At 42.1% G+C, this 16,854-nt stretch overlaps 1 protein-coding gene across 7 annotated transcripts in view; it reads left to right on the top strand.

Moving 5' to 3' along the window:
• Positions 1-16,854, top strand: part of MAST4 (microtubule associated serine/threonine kinase family member 4) — a 210,049-nt gene that overhangs the window by 77,342 nt on the left and 115,853 nt on the right. For 4 of the 7 annotated variants that reach the window (XM_087927216.1, XM_087927213.1, XM_087927212.1 and 1 more), the window contains exon 4: positions 14,000-14,074. The exons of the other annotated variants lie outside the window; for them this stretch is intronic. In XM_087927216.1, coding sequence (XP_087783342.1) covers positions 14,000-14,074 — 75 coding nt within the window. The remainder of the gene's footprint in view (positions 1-13,999; positions 14,075-16,854) is intronic. 7 annotated transcript variants of the gene reach the window in all.

Here is a 16,854-nt window from a genome sequence, read left to right as displayed (position 1 = left end):
TACGATCTCGGCCCGGTGACGGCGATGACCTCGCCCGGAATCCAAAGTGGGTCCCCAGCGAAATTCCTTGCGAATACCGGCTCCTGTAACATAAAATGTCTAACCCCGAAGTGGAAGCGAGGGGAGAGTCAGGGCAGTATTGTGGGTGCAGTCTATCTAATACAGTCCTCAGGCGCCGGCCCATCAGAAGTTCCGCTGGGGACTTATTGGTGACTGCACAGGGGTTGAGTGCTGGCTCATCAGGAACCGTGAGAGTTTGTGGTGCCAGTCATCTCTGCCAAACCTAGCGAGGGCCTCTTTGGTGGTCCTGACGGCCCTTTCAGCCAACCCATTACTCGCAGGGTGAAATGGGGCTGTGAAAATGTGGCGAATGCCTAGGTTGGCTGCAAAACGGCTGAATTCTACTGATGCGAACTGTGGGCCATTATCGGAGACCAAGGAGTCGGGTAGTCCATGTGTGAACAACAGGCGCATTAACACGTTGGTGATTGCTAGTGTGGTGGTCGTGGATAGCTGTGCCACGTCTATCCATTTGGAATAAGCGCCCACGACCACTAGGAACATCTTTCCATGCACGGGCCGGCCAGATCGATATGGATTCTAGACCAAGGGCGCTGGCGCTCTCCCATCTGGTAGGGGTGGCGATGGGGGAGCAGGACGGGATTCCTGGCAAATGCTGCAGGAACTTACCCAATTGACAATGTCCTCGTCTAGACCTGGCCACCACACGTAGCTGCGTGCCAACGCCTTCATTCTCACAATGCCGGGGTGTCCCTCGTGCAACACCTCCAGGACTCGGGTACGCAGCGAGGTCGGAATGACCACTCGAGTGCCCCACAGTAGACAACCCTGCAAACTGGACATCTCCTGCATGCGAGTCTTAAAGGTGCGAATTTGTTATCAACGTTGCCTCCCGGCCACCCCTCCTCACCCAGTCGAGCACCTGGGCGGCGTTTGGTCTGCCTTGGTTTTGGCGGCGATGTCAAGGGCGGTGATGGGCAGGTCCAACTGGGTGATTTCAAAAATGGCATTGACAGGAGCTGGGTCTTCAGCCGGAGCGGGTAAGGGGCAGCGACTGAGCGCGTCAGCGTGGGATAGAGTTTTGCCCGGGCGGTGGATAAGTTTGTATGAGTAGGCTGCTAGGAAAAGTGTCCACCTTGTCATCCGAGGGGAGAGGACTTGAGGTGTCTGTTTGTCGCCGGCCAGTAGGCCCAGGAGGGGCTTATGGTCGGTGACCAGTTCAAGAAGTGGCCAAAAAGGAATTCGTGAAACTTTTTCACGGCTGCAACAGCTGCTAGGGCTTCCTTGTCTATTTGGCTGTAATTTCGCTCCGTGGCCGAGAGCGTCCTGGAGAAAAAGCGATGGGGGCCTCGGCGCCATTGGCGAGTCGGTGACTAAGGACCGCCCCAATTCCAAAAGGGGATGCGTCTGCTGCCAGTACTAAAGGAAGGTTGGGGTCGAATTGGATGAGCACTGCCTCTGACGTAAGTAGTGATTTGACGGCGTTAAACGCCTGGTCTTCTTTGTGCCCCCAGTGCCACGGTGACTTTTTGTCTAGTAATCTGTGTAGGGGTTCGGCTACTGAGGCTTTATGGGGCAAGAAGGATGCATAAAAGTTTAGGAGCCCCAAGAAAGCTTGTAGCTCCGTTTTGGAGGTCGGTGTGGGAGCTTCGTGGATCGCCCTAACCTTGGACTCCAGGGGGTGAATGCCAGAGGCGTCAATTTTATAACCCAGAAAGTCCACCTGTCTAGTGGCAATGGCACATTTTTCTTTTTTTAACTTGAGGCCATGCTGTCTGAACCTCTCTAACACTGCTCGCACTCTCTGGAAGAGTTGGGGTCTGTCCCTGGCCGAGACCAAGATGTCGTCAAGTAGGGTACTACACCAGGGAGGCCCTGTAAAATCCGCTCCATGAGGGACTGAAAAATACCCGGGCAACACTTACGCCAAATTGGAGACGCTTGCATCGGAAGGCACCCCTGTGAGTGACGATGGTCTGAAGTTCCGCTGTTTGGTTATCAACAGGGAACTGTTGATATGCTTGAGACATGTCCAATTTAGCAAAAATACTGCCCGGTTCGAATGTGTGCAATAAGTGCTGAATGACGGGCACAGGGTAGGCGCTAACTTGTAAATATTTATTGATTGTTGTCTTGTAGTCCGAGCAAATTCTCAGGCTACCATCTTTTTGAGGGTGTGACAATGGGCGTCTCCCACTTGGCGAAATCTGTTGGCTCAATGACCCCTTGTTTTAGTAGTTTATCCAATTCAGCGTCTAGTTTTGGTCGAATAGCAAATGGAACTCTACATGGTTTTAATCTGATTGGGACTGCCTGGGGTCAACGGTGAACGAGATGGGGTTCCATTATAACACCCCAGCTCCTCGCTGAACACATCTGCGTAGTCAGCGAATAAGGAGTCAGTGTCTGAGGTTGAGACAGCATGGACTCCTGTTAACCCTAGGCCGAGGTGGGGAAACCAATCGAGCCCCAATAAGGTGGGTAGATTGCCGTTAACTACCACTAGAGGTAGGTGGCCTTTAAAAGCTCTAAAACTGACAAAGAACTTGCCTCTGCCGATCACGGGAATGGCCTTCCCCTGGTAGTCCTTCAGACCGAACTGGCATCTCTGAAGCCGGGTAGTAGATAGGCTGGGGAGGAGTCTCTTGAGGGTGTTCCACGAGATTATTGAGAGCGCTGACCCTGTGTCAACCTCCATGTGGCACGGTTTACCTTCTAGGGAAACGGAGAGAGAAATTTTACTAACAGTGTGGCCAGTACGCCTGGCAAGGCGGTGCGTGCGACAGTTTAATACTTGCCTCTGTGGTCCCGAGTGCGAGGACGGGGTCTGTGTGCAGCGCTTTGGGGGCTTGGCAGACTCTCGCAATGTGCCCCCTCTTATGGTAGTTGTTGCAAGCGGCTCCTTTAAACTTGCAGGTGGCCCTTTGATGTGATCCCCACAGGCTAGGCACAGCGTGATGTGCTTGGGTGGACCGGTGTATTCTTGTTTGGCCCCTACCTGCGACCGTCTGTCGTTGGTGAGGCGATGGACATCGTTCTCATCGTTGCGGGCTTCCTCCGCTTCCACCTCTTCGGAATGGACTGGGAACGATGCTAGCTTGGCACTTGGGCCCTGAATTTCGGTGGCTGAGTTTGTTGCTAGCTCGGCTGCTAGGGCCTCCTCTACCGCTTGCGCAAGGTTGAGGTCTTTTTTAGCTAGCAGTCGCCTCTGTAGGTTGAGATCCTTGACCCCACAAACTAATTGATCGAGGAGCATGTCCTCCAGGTATGTTCCAAACCCGCAGTGCAGGGCTGCTGTTCTGAGGGTGGCCATATATTGATTGATGGTCTCCTTACTTGATTGCTTCCTCATACGGAACGTGAACCTCCTGGCGATTTGTGAAGGTCTGGGAGCGTAGTGGTTAGTGAGGATCTCAAGCAACTCGGACCACGGGCGTTTTTAATTCTCTCGGCGCTACGAGTGCTGCGGCAGTATCGTAAACAGTGGCTCCGCAGTAGATTAGGAAATAGGATTTTTCCGATGCTCTCCCGCATCCGCCAGGCCGACCGCATCGATGTAATGATTGAAACAGTTCTTATACGATTCCCACTTCTCTTCGTCTGGTTTAAACGCTGGGAATACTGGGTTGGAACTCATGGTGCTGGAACGGCTGGGCTACCTGCGGGAAAAAATCTCTCTGGGACTACGAGCGCTCGTGAGTTACTAGTGATATCAGCTCTGGAGAGGTTTTTTGCTAACCTCTCTCTCTCTCTCTCTGGGTTACCACGTAGGCTGCTAGCCGTTGGAGGTGTCTAGATTCGCGCCAAAAAGTGGGCGTTAGTGACTCTCTACAGCGCTGTGCTGTGATTCCTACTGGCTCGAAATTCAAATGACACCCGTTTGAATTTCGCGCCAAATGCAGAGCGGCTGCGGCTGCAACGCTTCACTTTCCCGTAGCGGGGCTAACAAGCGGCTACAGACGCTTCTAACTTTTTGACTCAGACCGCTTTCTCTGGCTGCGGATCTGCGTTTGCTCTTTTTGATCGCTCGTTTTGTTAGCTGACCGCTCTCTCTGGCTGCGGATCAGCGTTTCCCTTATCGCCAGCCGATCGCTCTCTCTGGGCTGTGGATCGGTGGCTAGTGACTCAGCGGTTGCAAGGTGCATCTGGTAGCCATCCCATCCTCGTCGCCAGTGTTAAGTTTGAGCAATGAGAGGCTGAACCAGAGCATGAGTGCAACAGTACTTTATTTTACAAATAAAGGGTGACTGTGCTTGCCAAGCCTGGAACTGGCTCGCAACAATCAGCAACCAGTTGGACCCCGCAGCCTGCTTTTATAGCTGGCTGCTGGGGAGAACCAACCAATGGGAATGGGGGAATATCGCCCACACAAAGTGAGTGGACCTGAGTGAGAACTCCTTGAGTCCTCAGGACATAACACTTCTCCAAGCCGCAGAGAGCGTATTCTCAGCTCCAAGAGCAACGTCCTGACATACTGGGCAGACAACAACAAACTGCGGATAAACGGCCCTTTCGTGGGGGAGGGGGTCGCTCATTCCATTGCTCTAAATAATCCCTCGTTCTTCCCATCAGAGGTCATTTGGCCATCTTCTCATCCAAATGGGAGGAGTCAACGACGGACGCCTGGGTACTCAATACAGTAAAGTCGGGGTTACAACTAGAATTTCTATCATCACACCCAGGAAATTTTCTGCTTTGCCCCATCTCTTGGGACAATTCAAAAAAGGGCCCTTATGGAATCGGCCATTCAACACCTAGTTGACATTACGACCATTCAACCAGTCCCTGAACTCCAATGGGGACGTGGGTTTTCTTCTTGTTTTTTTGTTGTCCCCAAGGCCTGGGGAGGTGGTGGTGAGCTATTCTCAACCTAACATTTCAGAATGTGTTTATCCCATTCAGGCGCCTTAAAATGCAGATGCTGCATTCTATTCTAGAGACTGTTTGGGAGGGCTATCTCCTCTCTTCCATTAAACTTACGACCCATCGACAGCTCCTCAGGTTCTGTTATAATGGGGGACACTACCAATACAGGACCTTGCCCCTTGGACTTTCTTCAGCCTCCAGATAATTTACTAAGCTGGTGGCAGCCTTGCTAGCCTTTATTAGGGGAATCCCAGTAAGATTCCAGTGTTACCTGGACGATATACTGGTCCAGTCATCTTTCCCATCTAGGGCAGCAGAAGATTTGAATATCACCTTTCAAGTTCTCCAAGAGCACGGCTTCTCTGTCAAAGAGGCCAAAAAAGCCACTTTACTCCCACCAATTCCTTACTCCACCTGGGAGCTGTATTGGATACTTTTTCCTGCAAGGTGTCCTTGTCTCAGGAATGTCAGGAGAGTATCAGTTAATACATATAAAATTTAACCCTAGAGTGCCCCTGGCTACGCTTTCCAAGCTCCTGGGGAAAATGATATCATGCATTAATATAGTGCCCTGGGCTAGATTCCATGCCAGGTCGCTCCAATGGTTTCTTATACCTTATCAGAAGACAGGTAGGAGTTGTTCCTCTTTCAAGTCAGATTAACTCCATTGGTCCTTAAATCTTTTTGATGGGGGTCATCTGAGGTGTTTTCCATGGGACTCTTGTTCAAGGAACTGGACAGGTTAGTGCTGACCACGGATGCCAGTCTCTATGGCTGGGGAGCCCACCTTCAATCCAGGGTGGTCCAGGGACCATAGTACCAGGCAAATTTGGCCCATAATATTAATTGGCTAGAGCTTCAAGTGGTCCATTTGGCCCTGACACAATTAGAGGATGCTGTCTCAGATAGGGCCATCCTGATTTTGCTTGACAAGGTGTCAACCAAGGTGCATTTTAACCGCCAAGGCAGGAAACATTCAGAACCCCTGATGTTAGAGGCAGATCAACTCTGCTTATGGGCAGAGAGACACCAGGTATTGCTCAGAGCTGAGCTCATTGCAGGCGGGGCCAATGTTGAGACTGACTGGCTTAGAAGAGCCACCACTGACCAGGCAGAATGGCATTTGCACCCCAATTTATTTCAGGAGCTGTTGGAGCACTTTGGATTGCCAGCAGTGGATCTCTCACTTCCCAGGACAACACGCAACTCCCGAGGTTCTACTCCAGGTGTGCGATTTTGGGGGAGGAGGGAATGAACGCTTTACGCAGCCCTTGGCCACGGGAACTCCTGTATGCCTTTCCTCCTCTGCCCCTGATTCCGGTGGTCTTCCAGAAACACTGGGCAGAAGAGCAGAACTTATACTTGTAGCCCTCACTGGCCCAGGAGGCCATGGTTCGCAGACTTAGTAAACCATTCCATCTCCAGTCCTGGGAGGATTCTGGTAGACAGAGTGTCGCTCAGACACGGGCCAATATTGCTTCCAAAGCCCCAGTGGCTTCAGTTGGCCATCTGGAGATTGAGCGGGGATCCCTGATCCGGAACTATCATTCCTCCAGAGTAATAAGAACTATCCAAGCCTCCAGGGGACCCTCCACCAACAGCATCTATGATGCAACCTGGAAGGCTTTCAGCGATTGGTGTCATAAGTATGACATTGCCCCTTCCGGGGCCTTAATTGCCAGATGCTGGACTTCCTCCAAGAGAGTCTAGACAAGGGACTTTCACCTAACATTCTGCAGAGGCAGGTTGCAGCCTTGTCCTCTGTTCTATCCTTGGGGGGAGTGGAATCTTTGTCTAGACATCCCATGGTCTGCAGGTTTCTGAAGGGTGCTACAAACCTGAGGCCTCCAGTGGTCATCGAGATCCCACATGGGACTTCTTTGAAGTACTGCAGTTGCCGACTAAGGGCCCATTTGAACCACTAAGGTCAATTCCCTTGCAGTTTTTTGTGTTGTAAGGTGGCATTTCTGGTAGTGATCACCCCTTCTAGAAGGATTTCAGTCCTGGCAGCCTTGTCTGTCAGGAAAGACATCTAGACTCTACCTTTTGTACCTAAGATTAATACTGGGTTCTTCAGATCCCAACACATAGTGCTACCTGATTTCTGTCCCCTTCCGCTCCACAACTTAGAGTGCAAGTGGCACACCCTAGATGTTAGCAGGGCACTTAGAATTTACATCAGATGTCCCTCTACATTTCTCAAAACTGACACCATGTTTGTGTCCTTTCCCCTTCCCATTGGGGTCAACAAAGCCTCTCCTCCCACCTTGAGGAGTGGATCATGGCATGCATTGCACAGGCCTTCTAACCAGAGCCCTTCCAGTACCCCAGGGCCTAAAGGCACACTCTGCTAGGAGTGCCTCAACTTTAGCTGCATAGGCCACCCAGACACCCCTAGTGGAGATTTGCAGAGGGCTATGTGGACCTCCCTGTCTCTGTTCTTCAGACATTACTGTCTGGACTCCTATGCCTCGAGGAGTGCGGCTTTTGGCAGACGGATGCTTCAGTGAGTGTGTTGTGTTCCCTGACTAATTACAGTCCCCAATCTGGTCCGCATTCCTGGCGGGAGCGCCGATCGCTCCCATTGGTCGATGCCGTTTTACAGCCGGCTATAAAAGGAGCTGTCAAACGGCATCAGCTGTTGCCGCCAGCTGGCTGCCAGCCCAGCCTCAGCAGCCGCGGCAACCCATTATGCTTCGAATAAAGCAATGTTAGCCTTCAGCTCTGTGTCTGCCTCGTGTGTCCGCCGCTACACAACAGAGTGGTTCCAACTTCGGAGAGACTTGCCGGATGAGGACCCTCCCGTGGACATGCGGGCTTTGGTATGTCCCATCCTGGGCTCTCGCAGCAGCATCTAGAAGAATGAGCATTGGTAAATTTACCTGAGAATGCCCTTTCTATAGAAGTTGCTAGAGAGCCCAGTCCCTCCCTTATTTTGTCCGGACCATGGTAAGATGTGTTAATGTTAATGTTAAAGATTCTGTTTGGCTTTTAGAGACACTTCCTACAGTCTGTCAAGTACCTTCGCCAAAGCTGGGGGGAAACTCCCATAGGCAGTCCTTTTTATACAAGACAGACCCAGCTTGATGATGTCATCAGGAGGAGTCTAACACATCCTGGGCTCTCTAGCAGCATCTATAGAAAGGGCGTTTTCAGGTAAATTTACCAACGCCCATTACCTTTTGTATCCTTGTTTCTTCTATACCAACCTTTATTTATGTTCCTTTTTATGTCTGACTTCTGGCCAGTAAAAAAAAAAATCATACCTGACTTATCCCAAAGAAAAGTTATATACTAATTAGGAGCATTTCAGAAGTTGGTAAAGACCTCTTTTATTTTATTTTTAAAAAATCAGTTTATGTCAATTTGTTTTTGTTTTTTTCATTACTGAACTAACCCCAGCTACCTTAGCTCTATTTCTATTGGTACATAAGTACATAAATAAATTGCAATGTTTGTAAATTGGCCTTCATTGAAAAATGGTTTGGAAAAACTGGAACAGTACACTGCTGAATTTAGTTATCTTTCTTATTTCTTCTCAGTTAAATTGCTTATTAGAAGTTTGTACTTCTGAACAAAATGTGGCTCTACTTCTCAAATTAATTGGATATGCCTTTAATGTCCATTGAGTCCTCATTTTTGTTGGCGTACAGGTAACAGTGTATTTGCTTGCTTTGTCTTACGTTTTTGAAACATTTAGCACATTTGCCAAGTTTTCTCCAGGCTCTTCATTTTTTAATTGTCCATCCTGCTATTATTAAAGCTATTAAGCATCACAAAAGGGTTAACACAATCCCCATGGCTTCCCTATTTCTGTAATCTAGTATCCTCATGTAACAGAAGCAAAACCTGCCAAGTTAATAGCTAGAGTATGTGGCATTTGGCCAAACTAAATGTCTGTAGCCTGTATCGTACTTCTCATTAATGCCTTTTTGTAATTGCACTAACATTTCTTGATAATGTGTACAATATGTTACCAAACTGACTATTTAGTGTTCTGTTTGAAAGGAAAGCATAAACTTAATGTTCCTTCATGTCAAATCTATTATCAAGCAATATGTCTTGATAAAATAATCTGAGGATATTTTGAATAGGATTACATTGCATTTTTATTTTGTCATTGTGGTCTCTGATTCATACATATGAGTTTTATTATTGCACAGAGCCCTGTAATGGAGCCTTCAAACATCATATGTTCATTGTGTTTATCTTAAATTGATCAATTCCTTTTTTTAATCAAATCTTTTTTTTTCTTAATTAATTTTTTTTTCATATGCCATTTAATCAAATCTTGGAGTTATGCTCTAGGAGGATTTTAAGGAAGCGATTATTTAGAGCAGGGGTGTCAAACTGGCCAGATATGTGCAGGCCATGCCTATCCCAGCTCTGTGAATGGAAAAAAATATCACAAAATGTCATGTGACGGCAACATGATGCTGTGAGGTTGACATCTGCGATTTAGAGAAATCTTTGTGTTGTTCATGAAGGTTTGTTATGAAATTGAGCTTGAGGGAAGGTTTGTTATTGAACTGAGTTTGGGTGAATGCTTAGAATAACAGATTTCAGGCCCCAGGCCTGAAGTAGCATTCACTATGCTTGATTCTGTCTTGGTGCCTGAAGGCTATGAAGGGGGAAATGCCTGCTAGGTTGGGGGTGAGCTATAACACCCTCTTTCTCTTCCTTGTTTATATTGTTCCTTGCTCAAACCCATTGGCTCAATCCATAAATATACAACCTACAGCCTTCTCCAAGTGGACTGCTAAACCCTTTTCCTGTACCACTAACCAGTCTTCTGTCACTGGATTGGCAGGATGCTCACTTATCTAGTACTCATTACTCTAATTTAAATCATTGCTTTATTTTCATGTTGTTACATATTTGATGGCAGTGGTCTTTGAGTTTTCCGTTTTCTGCTACTTTTATCTGTCAGCTTTTCATATAGCCTCTATAGTGGTAGTCATCTCAGGTGCTGAGATTTGATCCTTATACTGTATTTGGTCCTGCATACAGATGAAAGACCTCCTATTGTTTAAGTATTTCAACTTGTCAAAAATGTTTTGGATTTTCTTCTTCAATCAAAACCTGAATCTCCTTGTTTGGCAGCCACTTCTTTTGGAAGGTGTATAATGAGTTACTGATTTATAAGCATCTGACTTTCCTCTAGTAAGAAAAGTCCAGCAGAAGGTAAATAGCTTAAGTACTTCTTGGAGAGGCTATTTGTCAAGTCACACAGCTTATCTATCTACCTTGATTTTTTTCTATAAATGTTCTTGTATATTTATTAGAAACTGCGAAGGAAGCATTTGTGCTCTCAGAAAAGTGATGAAGCACACCAAAACTTTAGCCTTGATTTAGAAAGTTCCTAGTAGTTTGTAGGTAGTATAGAGCTGATTCATTTTGTACAGATAACTGGAAGAATTACATTCAATCTGTAAAAAATGAATTTTGCTCTGATTAGGTCTTCTAGGCTGCATCTAAATAAAAACAATGATTATAACTGAGGGGAAGAGTGATTCAGGATTTTACATTGAAATTCCTATACATTTGAATGCATTGCAAAAATGATGTATAAATTTTCACTAAAACAACTTTAGAATATTGAGAAAACAGAATATTGGAATATATTTTAGAATATATTGGTGCCTATAATATCAAATCAGACTCTTAGGAAAGAAGTTAATGATTAGAGTAAACTAAACTGTGTATTTGTGGGAGTTCCTATGATACTAGAATAAGGTTTATCATTTTATAGAGAGGCAGTAGTGATGCCCCAAAATTGTGACATTTTGCTTCAAATAATTACATTTTTGAAAATTCTGAAAGAGTAAAAAGGCATATCAGCTTTTATTTTTGTCCATAAGAAATGTTAACAGGTAGATCTAGTGAATAGTCTTATATTTTAAAGGCCAGACAGAATGTTTTGAATATTTCTATTTTTTAAGTTGTCATATATTGAAGTTTTCCAAGGGATATAAAATAAAAAAACAGAAATAAAACTCTGGAAACACTGCAAAATTGTTAAAATAGTTTAGAAGCATCAAATAAAAGATCTGAGTCATACTATATGAAGTTACAAATATAGTAGTTGAAACAAACAGCAGCAGAAAAAATAATTAAAAGGACAGAAGAAAAAGATAGTTAGGTACAAAAATAAATGGATAGTTGCCATCTGAACTTTTACAAGCTTAGATTAGTAAACAAAAACTCCTAATTCATTTTTTCACTAAATGAGTCTTTTGAAAAGATAGAGAGGTCCACTTGTAAACGTATCACTTTCAAAATATTTCTGGTTTAATATTTAAAGTATTCTAAATATTTTAAATTATTCAAGTTTTTTCAAAAGCTGTCAATCTTTTTTTCATATAATATCTCTGCTGATTTTTAAAATGAAAAATAGGAAGCTCATGATTATCCATTCCAATCTATTTTCTCCAGATAGAAGAGCCATCTATTAACAAAACCTCCATTTTGCTGGCATGGGCTTTAATTTATTGGTTCCCATCCAGATCATTACCAGAGGCAAGCAGTGTTGTAGAATACTCACTTCTAAATATCTCACTAGTTGTTGATAGAGGGGAAAAAGAGCTGCCTTGTGTAGTGTTGTACATTAAATCTATTTCAGCAGATTTATTTCTATATTTAGTTTAATATAGTTGTTAAAGTAGTATGGGAATGAAAAGGGAATGAATATAACAGGATGAGAATGCTGTAATGTCTGGGAGAATCAAGTAGCGTTCCCCTGATTTTTATCTGGCAAGGATGATTCCCCAGAGTGATCAAGTCAGTTCCAATTAGGCCTTTGCAGTATTTTGGATTTGATGATGAAAAATACCATATATCTGTTATGTATGAGGGGAGTTGTTATAGAATCTGTATGCAACTTCTTGTATCAGCTGCATCTTTCCCAGGATTATGACTTCCCGTGCAGCAGAATGACATTAAGAAATGTATAAAGGATAAAGTAGCTCTTTCCTTTTTATTGGAAAATTCATAGTAGCTTTATAAAAATGCATAGCCATGAAAATGCCTATTTTACAATATAAAGTGGGAAAAGTTATAAAAATGTTATAACTTGATTTTTATATAAGTTTTTAGAATAGATAGATAAATAGATGAATACATTATTTTTCTTGTACTTGTGGCATTTTCTTTATATATAATGTATGTAGTAACTATAGATCATAACATCTCATCTAGAAATTATTCACTTATTGCCTCATAAAGATAGCCATGGCGAATATAATGGTGAATATCCTTCATTTGAGGTCATCCACATGGAAATGGACAAAATAAAGACAAACAGTCATCCTGATTAAGTATATTGGCGCAATGAACCTTTAAGCAGTAATGGATGTCAGTATAAATAATGAATGATATTGGTTTAATTAGAGCTGAAGAAAATATATAATCCATCTAGCTTATGAATACCATCATGTCATTATTTATTCTTAGAAACCATATAGATTTTCTTCATGACAATCTTATCCCTAAGCCTGGTCATCCAATGGTGCACTCATCACCACTGTAACTATGTCCACCCCTCTTGTTACTGATTGTCCTCTACTTTTTCCTTCTATTTTTCCAAGAATTAGAAACTTCTTTAGAGAGCTAGGTCTTTTCATAATGCATCCGAAATAGGATAATTCGAATCCGCTTTGTGTGTGTGTTGAGTGACAATTTTGGGTTGATTTGTGATTCATTTATTGTGTTTTGGGCTATCTTCTTTACTTTCAGGGTTCTTCTCCATCACTAAAGTTCCAAAGCATCTATATTCTTCCTATCCTGCTGCTTCATGGTCATCTTTTGTTTCCGTAGAGTATCACAGAAGAATACCATTGGTTTTACAATTCTGTTCTTTGTAGGTATTTAAAGGTTTGCAAATCATGGCATTTGCAGATCTTTTCCAAGCTTTCATGTCTTCTCTATCAAGTGCTAGTAAGGCACAAGCTATCCATTTGTCATCCGTCCAAGTAATGAACTCATGACAATAAAAAACTCTTGACTGTTCAGGTTTAAGAAGCCCTTTATTGAGTACAATCATATCAGCATTTAGAAAGGTGCAGCTAGCTCTAAAGGGTTCCCACGCTTAGGGATAGTTAAAAGAATAAAAATTCCCCACCCCCCTGTGTCTTTTAGATCGCATGGGCCAGTTAATTCAACCATAGGTTCCCGCTCAGCTGGGGTGTCTGTTGACATGGCCTTGGTTCACACACCAGCTAGTAAATGTTTTTGACTAGCAGCTGAGGCACTACATTCTTAAGTTCCCCCATTCCTCTCCCCATGAATGGCAACCAATAAACAAAGTAGGAGTAAGCAAGAGAAGGAATAGCATCAGTTGAAGTCGTTTTGCAGGTTGACATATCACTTTGATATCTTTGTTGTCAATTGTAATGTGGTTGTTGCACTTATCATTAGTTTGGTTTTATTTACATTTAATTTTATCCCATTTTTCACCATGCTCCACTAGAGCTTGCACATCATTTGCATTTTTGACTATCTGGTATTGCCAGGATGGCAGGTTATTGATGCTTCTTTCCCCAATTTTAAAATCACATTCACCTTCTTTTAATCCAGGTTCTATTAATATATATTCAGTATATAAACTGAATAAATAAGGGAAGTATACAGTTTTCTTGCACTCTTTGACAGCCTGAAAACAGTTTGTTTCACCATGTTCTGTCCATACTATATATGTAAGTTTTACATGAGGCCAGTAAAATGTTCTGTGATTTTTTAAAAAACTACTACAAGTACATATAAATGTATATCCTTAACTGAGAAGTATGAAGATATTTGGCTGCAGAGGAAGAGTCACATGATTTGGCTGAATTGTGGTCATATCAATTATAGTATGAATAGTACTTAGTATCTACATTTGTTCAGTATTAATATTGTTATATTATTTTATATTCTCCTTTATTGGTATTAAATTCTTAGAAACATAGTTTATATATATATATATATATATATATACCTACATATATATATTAGTTAAATACTCTCCCTTTCCCTTTTCCAATCATTTACCATTCCTTCCTTCCCATATTTCATCTTTCCCTGTCTTGTATTCTCGACCCCCACCCCCAACCCAATGCATTCTATTCACTGTCAGGAAGGGATACCCCCGAAGAGCCATTTCAGCTCAATCCGGCATCGCCAGCGGCTAGTGGAACCAGCAGCTACAAAAGTGAGTGGGCTAAAGAGAAATTTAAATGTATCAAACAAGGGAAATATTTTGTGGCTTTCATACATGTATGCTGGATATTTTGCATTAGTACTGTTGTTAATCATAGGCAGCTGGTGTCCTTTGGGGTACCGTTGGACTAGTATAAGTTACTGTGAATACAGGAGTCCTGTCAGAAACATTTTACTCCAAAATCACAGGTGCAGTTTTCAGATTACTATCAAAGCTAGCCTCATACAAGAAATCCATATTATGTATTTAGGCAAAAATTACATTTGAATGGATTTCTTATTATTATTGTTGTTTGCTTTTGCTAAAAGATTCTTTAATCATTATATCACATTCATATAAAATTTGGGACAAATGTTATTAATGATGAATTAATCTGGAAATACTTTAGGATTGCAAAAGATTTGTTTATTTTAAGAAAATTATGGCTCCTTTCTATTTCTGATCGGTTTTTTCTGCTGACATAAGAGAAGCAGTATAAGATATGGAAAAACGTTGTCTCTTATGTCCTTCAGATCTAGTGTCAATGAAAATGAACTATACTATCCTATATTGCACAATTTTTCTTTAAGATATCATTGATATATTCTATTTTTCGCTCCATAAGATGCACTCCCCCCCCCCCCAAAGTGGATGGAAATGTCTTTGCATTGATGTTGATCCTTTGGTGAATAGCAGCCGGCCCATGGCGGTGGAGTCCTTTTACAGTGTTGAATCCCGCCTTTTCTGTCTTTGTCATTGCCTGCCCCTTCTGTCTCTTTTCCGCAGTGCAGGAGTCAATAGGCAGGAGTCAATAGGCACATGAGAGGACACCTATCTGTGGTCCTCTCAGGCTCTGCCTGGTATTTTTTTTTCTTGTTTTCCTCCTCTAAATCTAGGTGTATCTTATGGTCAGGTGCGTCTTATAGTGCGAAAAATATGGTAAATTCTTTCTGAATAATTTATCTGGTTTCTAATAATTTATTAAATATCCTTCTGTAACCAACAATATCTGAAAAAGAAAATGGTGGTAGAAATAATCATCTTTTTAAGAGACAGTTATTATTATGCTTTTAAATCTCTGTGTGAGGAATTAGCTCTTTTTTAACTTCGGTTTGAAGGAATTTTTAAGACCAAACCAGTTTGATGTTTTTTTTATTATTATTTTGAGCATAGGGTATGACCTATCTTCATTTCTACATAGCAGAATAGCGATGGAAATCAAGCTTCTAATGGCTCTGTAAGTTTTAGTGCAGTCAGATAACATGAATTCGTAAATATGGTCATTCTGAACATTTTTGTTAATTGCAAAATTAACAAAATTTTGTTAATTTGTTGGTGTGTTTTCTTGTGTTTGTATTTTATGTTCAAATTACAATTGTTTTGTACTGTTGTCTTTGCTGTTTTTCAGCATTAGTGATTTCTGATTCCTGAATAGATGAAAAGTACCATATATCTCTACATATAACCCCATCCGCACATAATATAACCTTCAAAATTTTAACCAAATACCATGAAAAATAGGTTTATTTATTTATTTAGATTTCTATAGCCATCCATCTCAGCAATTGACTCTTGGTGTCTCATAATTCAAAACATATATTACTATTAAACCTTAAAAACAGTTTAAAACAATAAAACAGTAAAATGTATTGAAACAGTAAGAACATTAAAAGTTTGAAATATATACAAAGCAAGATATTTGGCCTATTAACAATATAGCCAGGAGGTAGGACCTTGGCTCATATAGTAACCCAGGCTTAGGAACATAGCCATAACCATAGCTTTACCAGAATGCCTACGGGGTTGGGGCCATTCTAATCTCTGTAAGGAGGATGTTCCACATAACAGGGTCTACTGCAAAAAAAGCTCACCTTCTCACCTGTCAGCTGACATTCTTTGGGTTGCACATAGATAAACCAGCTCTCAAAATTTTCATATTTTTTTCAATTAATTCTGAAGGATTGTTTGTTTATTTTATTTCATATTTTATTTCATATATCAATAAAAGCTGTTTTACAGAACATTCTCTTTCAGTTTTTCACAATTGGCTTAGCCATGGGTGGTGCAGTTTTCATGGTTCTTATGATATGTACAGAATAACCCTTGAGTAACAAGGATATGCACATGGAAACGTTTATGAGAGTAGTTATGAATAATTATTCAGTCACACAGAGATAAACTAAATTGAGTTAAAGTTTACTTTAAGAAATAGCACAGTCCGATAAATGGTCCAGGTCATATACATTTTACAGTCCAAAGAATATCCAATTACAAAGTCTCCTTACCAGTTGCCTCTGTCATTTACAGTAAACAAAAATATCAAAGTATAAGCACAGTATAAATACAACAGAGAACTTTAGATAGCAACAGAATGTCAGAGAGACAGAATGTCAGAGAGACAAAATGTCAGTGATAGCAAGCTATGATCTCTAGCTCCGTCTTACGGTAATTTGCAATATAATCAACCAATCAGAATATAGTATAAATCAATACAGTGATTTTGTCTTAAAGCTACAAACATACATTGTTGGTTTATATATTGCCAACCCAACTAATTGGTAGACAGATTCCTAACAATGGTATTTTGATTCAGCTAATTTGTGAGTATATAGGGGTACTTTTAAAAAGTTTTACCATATATGCTTGTGGACAAGCCTATCCATAGGTAACCCAAATTTACTTTGTACTTTGGAGCCTTAAACTCTTGGCTTACCCATAAGCATATATGGAATATATAGTATTACCCACAGGCATATAGTATCCTTAGGCAAAACAGATTTGGAAATATATTT

This window comes from Pseudonaja textilis, chromosome 2 (genome assembly GCF_049901715.1).
Source record: "Pseudonaja textilis isolate UNSWEBS1 chromosome 2, rPseTex1.2, whole genome shotgun sequence".
Taxonomy (NCBI): Eukaryota; Metazoa; Chordata; class Lepidosauria; order Squamata; family Elapidae; genus Pseudonaja; species Pseudonaja textilis.
This window is presented reverse-complemented; position numbering and strand designations above follow the sequence as displayed.